Source organism: Glycine soja, chromosome 8 (genome assembly GCF_004193775.1).
Source record: "Glycine soja cultivar W05 chromosome 8, ASM419377v2, whole genome shotgun sequence".
Taxonomy (NCBI): domain Eukaryota; kingdom Viridiplantae; phylum Streptophyta; class Magnoliopsida; order Fabales; family Fabaceae; genus Glycine; species Glycine soja.
In genome coordinates this window covers 1,690,729-1,701,230 of record NC_041009.1, presented here as the reverse complement: position 1 = coordinate 1,701,230, position 10,502 = coordinate 1,690,729, and the positions used below count along the sequence as shown (strand labels likewise).

The 10,502-nt window shown below is 32.4% G+C and overlaps 1 protein-coding gene across 9 annotated transcripts; it reads right to left on the bottom strand.

The window, feature by feature from the left end:
* Positions 1–2,757: 2,757 nt before the first annotated feature.
* Positions 2,758–7,229, bottom strand: LOC114421062 (probable inactive receptor kinase At4g23740). 9 transcript variants are annotated; one of them, XM_028386835.1, is made up of 5 exons: positions 7,059–7,229; positions 6,919–6,970; positions 6,720–6,842; positions 4,943–6,283; positions 2,758–3,789 (listed from the first exon to the last, which is right to left on the bottom strand). In XM_028386835.1, exons 4-5 carry the CDS (start codon positions 6,177–6,179, stop codon positions 3,110–3,112), a joined length of 1,917 nt encoding a protein of 638 aa, XP_028242636.1. In that variant the 5' UTR covers positions 6,180–6,283; positions 6,720–6,842; positions 6,919–6,970; positions 7,059–7,229; the 3' UTR covers positions 2,758–3,109. The 9 variants fall into 9 exon arrangements, with proteins under 9 accessions (XP_028242636.1, XP_028242631.1, XP_028242634.1 ...); XM_028386830.1 differs by having other exon boundaries at positions 6,720–6,837; XM_028386833.1 differs by having other exon boundaries at positions 4,943–6,274; positions 6,720–6,837.
* Positions 7,230–10,502: the final 3,273 nt, after the last annotated feature.

Below are 10,502 nucleotides of genomic sequence, written 5' to 3'. Positions count from 1 at the left end.
ACAATTATTTATAAGAGAAGAAAATAATTCAAGTTAATAAAATAAATCACATTTATTAGTTTACTTACACGATTTTAACCCTTTTTTTTTTAAAAAAAAAAACCCTTCAACTAATGTTTCCATAAATTGTTTTTAATTCATTTCGCTTTATTAGTTCATTTTATTTTCTGACACATGTTTATCTACTCATAGTTTTGGATGTCCTAAGAAAAGAAGACTCTTGGGGGCAAGAATAATTGGTACAGACTTGTGTGGCAGAAATTAAGATTCAATGGAACAACATAAGCTATCCTTTAATTAATTAATTAATATATTGGTATTGAGGGGACCATGTGCACGAGCTGCATCATCAAATTGTAGCATCTGATAAGCACTACTCGCCTCTCCAAAACATTAAGCATGACACACATACTATTTTGTTTCTATAATAGCATTGATTTTTTTTATTTTTTTATTTTTTGCCCTGAGCTTCTTCTTTACTTAATTAGATAATTCAAGTTTCAAGATGGATAGCAAGCTTAGTGTTAGTTTGAAGAGTCTTACTGAAAGAGTAGCACCTACTGTTTATTTTTCTCTCGTTTTGGGTCACAGACAATGTAAGCTTTCACATGACTCCACGTACCACACCTCCTATTAGGCTCTATTCAGTTAATTAAGCGGTTCATTAATTTACTGTGTTGCTTGTATATAATTTCATTTTAAGAACAATATGAAATGTTTACTTAATCTAACGGTAACAAATTCCTTAATTTGTGGTCGTTTTGCTTTCATTTTGAGACTATCTCACTCCTAATCACTTTAAAGGCTTACACGTTCAGCACATTTACTATGAAGTAGAGTATATCCTTTCTCATAGATTACCTCATTTATTTTATTAGAGTCTGTCTCAAGCATTCAAGAAGCAATATCACGAGTTACATTATTTGAAGCATTAGAGTCTATCTGATTGTTATACATGCGGGCATAAAAAAATACTCTATTTTGCTCTTTTATCTACTCCAAAATTCTAATCGGCAAGGGGATGGCATCGACATCTTTTATAGGCTAATTTATAAAAGTTGGTGGAAACATTTAAGCACCTTCGTAATGACTCTTCAATAAGTTAGGAAATTTTTTAACATGGACCTTGATGTTAGATCCTTTTGACCAGAGTAATAAATGGAAAATTGAAAACGTGATCTAGCTGACTTGATCTGCTTATATATCCGAAGTTAGCTGCACATGTAATTAATACGATCTTTACCTTTCTCCTTTTTCATTATTTCTGTAAGAGTAGGAATTTCCCCTACTGCAGGTATAATACCAAAAAAAGATGTTGGAAAGGAATTACTACAGTCCACACGGTACTAATTTCGAACTTTTAATGGAACCTTCCTAATTTCGAAAATGTTCGATCAACATAAAAATCCAAATTTCAGTTTGCACGTGCATTTGATTGAACATTTTCACACTTGATATATAACGATTTTTATGTCACGAAGTTAATGTTGATTAAAAAAGATTTAAGTAACACAATTTATAAAAGGATTACTTAAAAGTGATTTTGGTTGGTAGAATTAATGATTATTGCCATAAATTTGTTGAAACTAATGCAAAACTAACAAAGGTAATCAAAGGGGTAATTATTTACTTCAATCCAAATTTTGTATAGATTATATTATAATTAAAATTAATTATCTTTGGTTATTTAGATTTAGAATGGACAAGTTAAATTCTTAATATAAGGTTTTATAATTTTTGATTTTTTTTTTTGAAAAAACAACTATTGAAATTCTATTAGATGCAGCAATCGAAAGAAAATAATTTGAAACGGTTGAGAGATTTTTTTATTTATTTAGTGAGGATAATGTGTGAAAAAAAGAAGAATATTAAAAGAGAGTGAAATTTTCATTCTGAATAAATAAGTGATTTCGCATAATTTGTGAAGCCTGAGATTCTATTGGACCAAACAACCCGAGCCCAAGCTTCTGTCTGAGAACCCAGCTTTGCAATATTTTGCGTCATCATGAGCCCAATGCTCATCTTGCAATATTTTCCATAACCAATTTTTTATGTAACAAAATGAAATGAATTACTCCTATATGATTAACTTTGCATGATAATTGTAAAAAAAAATTGCATGATAATTGTAGAAAAAAAATTGCATGATAATTGACAAGTACCACCCATCTGTTGTAATTTCTGCCAGTATGTAATATTGTGTTGAACATTTCAGTCCTAGAGGCCAAGGTTATCTTTAGAATGCGTAGAACCTCAACATGGCCATTGGCCAATGGTAATTGAATTCAACATTGACTGAACTATCATTTACATGACAATCATCTATGATGCACCGATACTTCAAAGTTCAAAGTTGATAATGCTCGCGTATTGTACTCGTATAGGATATTGGTATGCCAGCTTATCTCAATACATCCATTGAAAATATCAATCAAGCATAGCTCAATGCATAAACAGACTACGTTCATGTTTGGGCTTTCATTGGACGAAGCTAAAAATTTTGAGCGTTTATGGAATTTTAGTTTATAGCTAGTCATCTTTCCCAATTTTTATAAGAGAAGAAAGTTATTATTTTTTAATGTAAGGCAACTAATCTAACTACTCCTTTTTCCCAATCCTCACAGGACAGAAAAAATTTGTCTTATTAATTTGTAATATTTATTGATTATAAGATCACAAGTAAATTGTAAAATAATTTTAAAGTATTTTGATAAAAAAAAAAAATACAATAGACAATTTGGAGAGGAACCAAGCAAATTTCTCAAAAAATTCTAATATAATAAATAAACAAGAGGTAATAGTTGTTAGACCTCTTGCAAGGGAAAAACAAACAGGTGCACCTTCTTGGTAAAGACTGCACAGTTTACACACAAAAGAAATGCTTCACATTATAAGTTATAACCACTTAGATTGCTGTACGGCAGCGCATGGCGCTTCCTTTTGGGCAGGGTCAAATCAAATACTAGCCCACTAGTTAATAGTATTTAAATAACTCAGGCAACTTAAATATGAGAAAAAATAATAATGATAATAATAATAACCACGCTCTTGTTCAGAACTTGGAGTTAAACATTGACAAGATGCACTCAAATCACAAACAAAGGTTCTTTCATTCACTTCCTCTCTGGAAGTAGGAGGGAGTGGAAGGAGAGTTACCATTGTCACGTTGAGAAAATTTAAGTTGTTCTGCTTGGTTCCCAGATGATGAGTGAGTCTGTGCATCAGTCTGCCTCACATTTTCAATCATCTTCACAACTTCAGACATCTTAGGCCTCTGATCAGGCATCCTAACCACACATGACATGGCTATCTGCAACATTTCCACCATCTCTTCTTCTATGTTAGGATATCTCATCAGCTCCAAGTCAAACACTTCAGCTGTCCACTCCTCGCGCACAACCGAATGAACCCACCTCACAAGGTGGATAATCTCATCACCACCAGTTGTGTGGATAGGGGATTTCCCAGTCAGAAGCTCTAGCAACACTACACCAAAGCTGTAAACATCTGAGGGCTGTGCTGCCTTTCTGGTGTCTGTAACTTCGGGTGCACGGTAACCGGCTGCTCGTGATATTGGTAAGGCAAGTGAGCTTGATATGGTTGCCAGGCCAAGGTCAGACACACAGCCATACTGTTTGGAATTGAGGAAGATGTTCGAGCATTTTATGTTGCCATGCACAAGCTTGCCACCATTCTCAACATGGATACGAGCAATGCCTCTTGCAGCACCTAAGGCTATTTTCAGCCGAGTATCCCAATCTAAAGGCACCCTATCCTCTCCTCTTTTGCCTGAAATTTTCAGAAAGCAGAATGGCTTTTACACGCAAGGACAGTGTATAAAATGTAGTCGTGTGTATAATGTACCAAACTAGCATTTTCAAGACAAATTATTTATTTACATAGTTTGAATCTTGAATTCTTTTGCAAAACAGAAAATATGGTGTGTAAGGTACACTGAGAGTGAGAAAATGCAAGATGTTTTTACTATGGGGGCATTAAAGTTATACAAGCACTCAAATATTGAAAAGGCACAGAAGTACCAACATATTTACTTTCCTCCTGAGGCTTATATGATTTTCCGATGATCAATATTTGATAAGCGTACATAATATGAAGCTTAACAGTCATTAACATAACGATAAGGATTTGATTGGTATGATACGAGTTACAATGAGAGAAGTCCAAGAGGATAAAATATGATAAATGTTTCAACACATATTATGGAAGTATATGCTCAAGGTTTAATGTACAGGAGGAGGATTTGGCTCCTCTAAAGTAAAGAGATGCGTAAAGTAAAAAAAAAAAAGTAACGATGTATTCACTGGTGAGTTGAAATGAGTTAACTTTACGATATACTTTAATTCAAAACAATGGAAATACCTTACTTTCTCACTTTACAATATTTTAAATGAGTCAAATGTATATAAGAGGAAGGCCAGTGAAGTACAATCAAAATAAGTATTAGAAGGCCTCGTATTTTAACAGTTAGGTATGTTTGAAAGAGACTACAACTAAGCCAGAGAAGTAAACATGTGCATGAAGCTATTTGAATAATCAACAGACCCGTTTTCACGATATACTTTAATTCAAAACAATGGAAATACCTTACTTTCTCACTTTGCAAACTTTATTTTAAACTAGTCAAATTTATATAAGGAAGACCAATGAAGTTTTGTCAAAATAAGTCTAAGAAAGCCTTCGTATTTTAACACTTGGGTATGGTTGTCAGTGACTACAACTAAGTCATACAAGTGAACATGTATATCTAACATGAAGCTATTTGAATAATCAACAGACCCGTTTTTCTGACGAATATTGTTAATCTAAAATGGTAAAATTGATTATATATCTTAACTTATATTTGATTTAGACGCATTATTACATGTAAGAACATATGTGAATTGGAAGACAAATTACAATGAGCTAAAACAATGGTACATACCATGCAACATGGAAGAGATGCTCCCCTGACTGTGGTAATCATATACCATGAGTTTTTCATCTTTGGAATAATAATATGCCTTGAGCTCAACCACATTCTCATGCTTAAGACTTCCTACAATCTCCATGTGCTGCTCAAAATCCTTCTTTCCAACGGCTACCTCCTTCAGCCTCTTCACAACAACCGTGGTTGCATCCTCAAGTATTGCCTTGTAGGCAGTTCCAAACGTTCCCTTTCCCAGAACCTCAGCAGAAGCCCTCAATAAATCCTCTAAATCAAAGGCATAATTACATCCCTCAAAGAAAACCAGTTTATTATTTGCATCCTGGTTCCTTGAAACTGCTTTCTCAGGAGACATTTCTCCCTTGTGCAACTTTCCACTGAATGTTTCCTCATCCTCATCACCTCTTCTTGAGCAGCACACAAACATCAAAGAAACAAAACACACGAGGACTAAAACACCAGCAGCAACAATAACTCCCAGCAGCGCCGCTTCGCTGAGCCTTCCATGCTTCCTGGACTTGAAAGACGGCTCATAAGCTGGTTGAGGCGCCGGAGAAACCGTGGGAAAACTTCCAAAGGAAATGTTATTCCCAGAGAATGCAGACTCAGAAAACCTTAGCAGGGATTTAGGAACACTGCCCTGCAAGTTGTTGTTGGACAAATTCAGCACCTGCAGTCTTGACAGGTTGAGGTCAGGAATTTCTCCAGAAAGGGTGTTGTTTGCAAGGTTCAAACCAGCAAGCTGAGTCAATTTGCTAAGGGAGGAAGGGATGGTGCCATTGAAATGGTTATCGGACAAATTGACAACAGTGAGGTTCTTCCAGGCTGAGAAGTCAGGCAAAGGACCAGAAATATTGTTGAACTGAAGATAGAGAAAAGACAAGTTCTTGAGATTGAAAAAATCAGAAGGAAAATGGCCAGTTATTACATTGGATCTGAGGCTCAAAGTTTGCAGTGCCGAGAGGCGGCTAATAGTATCAGGTGGAATACTGCCATGAAATCCAACCCCTGGCAACCTAATTGCTATTACTTTGGACTTGTCTACATTGCAAGTCACTCCAGTCCAAGAATCACACAAGGGGGAACTCTCATTCCAATTCAAAGGCCTTGAAGGAGGGAACTTGTTCACAAAGTCAAGCAAAGCCTCCTTATCTTCAACAGGTTCACCACTTCCTTGCCACAAAACCAAACACAACAAAAGGGAAATGGAAGACAAAATGGGTAGAAATTCCATTTCACAATTTTTCCTTCCAGTTCCAAACAGCAGCAAGGAACGAGGTGTTTCTTCTGCTCTTCTACCCTTTTTCACACTGCAACACAAGACTAATTCTGCATAGACTTAAATGAATCACCACAAGTTTGTTAGTTAGTTTAAACAAAAAAGACACAAGTTCCCTCCCTCTTGAGACAAAGGGGAAAACCGAAAAAGAGAATGAAAAATAATAAAAAAAAAAGTGTGGAAACTGGAAAAGGAAATCTGATTCCTAGAATATTGTCTAAGAAAGTAGAAGCGGACACTGAGAAACTTGTGCATAAAAGAATGAGCTCGCAGGCTGTGTTTTTTAAGTTTTTTTTTTTTTTTAAAAAAAAGCAAAATAATACTAGTATATTCAATTTTCTTTTTTTTTTTTTAATAAAAAAGTAGCGTGTGTGTTCAACTTGTAGCAGATATGGTGCATCTTTTAGCTCTTTATTCGGTAGCAACTTTTCAGAGGAGATGGCAGAATCGAGAAAATTCAAAATATATCGGAAGATAAGCAAAGTTGAAACTCACTTGGCTATCTAAGACATTTTTTTTTCTTTTCCTTTGCAGATCTGATGAAAGAAAGAATGTCCTCTTTGTCCCGTAAAAGAAACAAAACAAAACAGCCTTTAAGTTTAACCTTGTGCAGCTGCGCTAATATGAACTCAGAAAATTAATTAATTAATTAATTAACAGAGAGAAACGTGGGAGAGAGTAGAGAAAAACGTACTAGTTATGCGTTGGGAAGGAATAATGGGTATGGTGCTGTCAAGTTAGCAAAGCTAAAAGTAGCCAGGAATGCAAAATGAAAGAGTGAGTAACAGAGAATGGAGAATGTGAGTGGAAAAGAAAATAGTGAAATACTACTACCAAGTGGGTGTGAGTGGCATTGGAGACATTATTCCTCCGTGAGAGTGAGAGAGAAAGAATTGGAACGTCTCAAAGAGTAACAGAAACACGCATGGCAGCGCCACTAAGAAGAGGAGAGAGAGAATAACGGTGAACGTTGGAACGGAAAACCGCTGTTCATAAGTTCACGGAAGGATGGGTTTATAGGGATCACTGATGTGCGCCAATTACCTCTTCACATGTGGGTCCTTTCTTATATTTCCTTCTTTTTTGGATTTATTTTTACATCAAATTTTACTAGTATTTCTTTTTAAAGGGTTTTCAACGCTCAAATTGTACCTGTGGTTTATTACCAAACATGTGGATTGATTAAATTTTGTTAATTTAATTTTTAAATTAAAAGTTCTATGAATCACATTGAGTACACAAAAATTTATACCGTTTATTAAAAATCTAATAATTAACAACACCTCATTATACATTTTTACTGTTAGATTTACATTTTTACAATATAAGTTATTTAAAATTTGACATATGTAATTATTAAAATAATATAACATAATCTTACATATATTTGTGTGTGATCAACCAAAGTTTCCAACAATCAACCCACTTGAAGATCTATTTTTTTTCCTTTCTTCCTGGATAGAAATAAGAAAAAAAAGTCGTTTAATATAAACTACTTTCACATCTTTGTAACCTTGAAAACTTCCACATCTTTGTATAATCATTACTAATTTACTATAGCTGTTGACAACTCGAGTATATAATCATACAAGAAGATAAAGACCTTGAAGTAGATCTATTCATTATTTGCATTAAGTTGGAAAACAAAATTAGAGGTGTGATAATATTAACTTATAAAAATATGATTTTTTTAAAGCAAAATTATAATTAGTAACTACCCATTAGGTTATCATTAGTAACTCTAGTGTATAATCATACAATTAACTCGATAAAGACCTTCAACTTAATCTACTCGTTAATTTACCTGTTTTAGGAGAATAATGTGGGGAGGTGGGAGCAATGAGTAGTAGGTTTAAGTGGCTGGTGAGTGGTGAGTGGCGAAATGATCATTAGCCCTTTTACAAAAACGACAAACAGTCAATGTTCAATGTTGTCAATGGTCCAACGCAAAAAAGGACTTGTACAACTGCCCCAAAAATCCAGTAATGATTTTGTACAATTTGCATACATATACAATTTCATTTGTGTTTAACGTTTTTCGATGTAAAATCACATACGAGCATATCTTATCTATTACTTCTACTGTATCCATCTTTGTAAATTATATCAATCTTTAATCATTCTAGTATCCTAGCTACCACAATTTATTATCTCATCATCAATTGCGCATGTTATGCAAATTCTTTTCCAGCTTTGATGAAAATAGTGATCGTTTAGAAGCAATATTTTTGTAAGATTTACTTATTTCTTCGAATAATTTGCAAAATAATGTCAATGGTAAATTAGTAAGTTTAGTGTGAATCATGTGATGGCTTTCCACATTATATAATTTTTTTTCCGATTAATTTGATCTGCAACTCTGCAAGAGACTATTGATAACATAATGATAGGTTATGATTGAATTTGTCAAAAAAGAAAAATAGTTTAAGGGAAAATTTGTAACTATGATGACAAATCCGATACGTAATGTGTTTTTATTTTTAATATAAATGTTATGCATGGAATCGTGCAAGATTATATAAAATTTATTATATTCCACAAAAAAAATATAAAAGTTATTATAAAAGGGGGTGAAAACACCCAAATGCTTGCTTGTGTGCGTGCAGAGTCAAACTTGGCAAGAATTTTGAAAATAGGACAAGTAATCAAATTGTAAGGTACTGATTGGAATATTAGATAGTAGTAATATTATTTTCATCTTTGTCTCATACTTTTAGTAGCAGCGATTTTAATTTTCCTAATTTGTAAGATTTTTTCGTTTTGATTTATCAACAGATTAACCTATTTAAATATAGGTTACACAATATATAGTAGGCGTTTACATGGACTAACAAATCAAACTAAATTTTTAAAAAGGTCATATATACTAAGCCTAAAAAAGGCATATATGTAATAACATCCTTCCTTTATTCTCTGTGTAGTCTGTACACCTTGTCTATTTTTTGTAATTTCTTTTACAAAAATATCCTTACCATAAACTAGTTTTCAGACTGTGTGCGACTTGCAAAAGCAGTAGATAATACGTTTTAATTTATATTTCAAACAAAGGAATAATTTGTAAGTAGTGTTTTTTAGGTTTTAACTAAGAATTTAAATCTAGTTTAAGAAAAAATGTTATGTGAATTTTGAAAGTTTATAGCTAAAAACTATTACTGTATTTGGATGTGCCTCGTGGAGTTTTTTTAACTCATCTTTGAAGTTTATATATGAATGGAGACATGGAGTTTTCAGAGAAAAAACATGTTTGGGTTTGTTTTTATCAAACGTAATTTTGTTTCTGATTTTATATGAAACTAAAAGTGGAAAATTACGACTTTCATGTTTAGTTGAGTATTTAACATTGAACTGTATTGTAAATTTGTTTTGTATATGAAAAATTTAAAACATAATTTATTTTACTCGTTTTTTTAAGAATTTAATTAGAACATGTTGATAATATAAAAAAAAAAACTATACCATCATCCAATTATAAGTTGTCATATATAATAGTATTGTTCATTTTTATAATTATTTTAAATTTATTTCTATAATGATTTAGAATTAGTCCACAGTACTATAAAATTCTTTACTCTAACTCAAGAATTTTACAAAATCATGTATACAAATATTTTATTTTAAATACAATTTTAAAATATAAATTAAAACATTTAACAGAAACAATATCTAAAATTATAAAAAAATATAATTAGTATAAATAAATAAAAGAGTATAAGTAGATAATATTAAAAAAAATAAAGAATAATAATATTTAACAGTAAAAATGAGATTATAAATTTAGTTTGATTAAATCTAAACAATTGATTTTCAGAATGAATAAAAAGTAATTGATTTTAAGGATGGTCTCGAGTTCCAATGACGAAATTGTTTCAGCTTAATAAATTATTGAAACAAAATTTTAGATATATAATTGCGCTACATATTAGAATGAAGATTTTTTTTTTCCAACAATGATTCTATATCGTTCAAGTCTCCAATAAAGAATACAGTTAATCTTCATCAAACGTACTAATCCAATGAAAAGTTTGGATGATTAATTTATAAAAGATCTTAAGTTCAAATTTGTACATAAAAAAGACTAGCCTTAAATTCATAATATAGGAGACGGGTACATGTGGCATTAGCACTATTAGCGTTCCACGCTCAATCCTTTGCTGCTCAATGATATAGTACGGTAATCGTTTTGCGAATTGAGGTTTAAGAAAAAGAAACAAGAAACAAGATAAGAAGAAAAACAGTCCAAATTATGATTGTCTTTTTCCTCCAACTGCCAACGTTAAA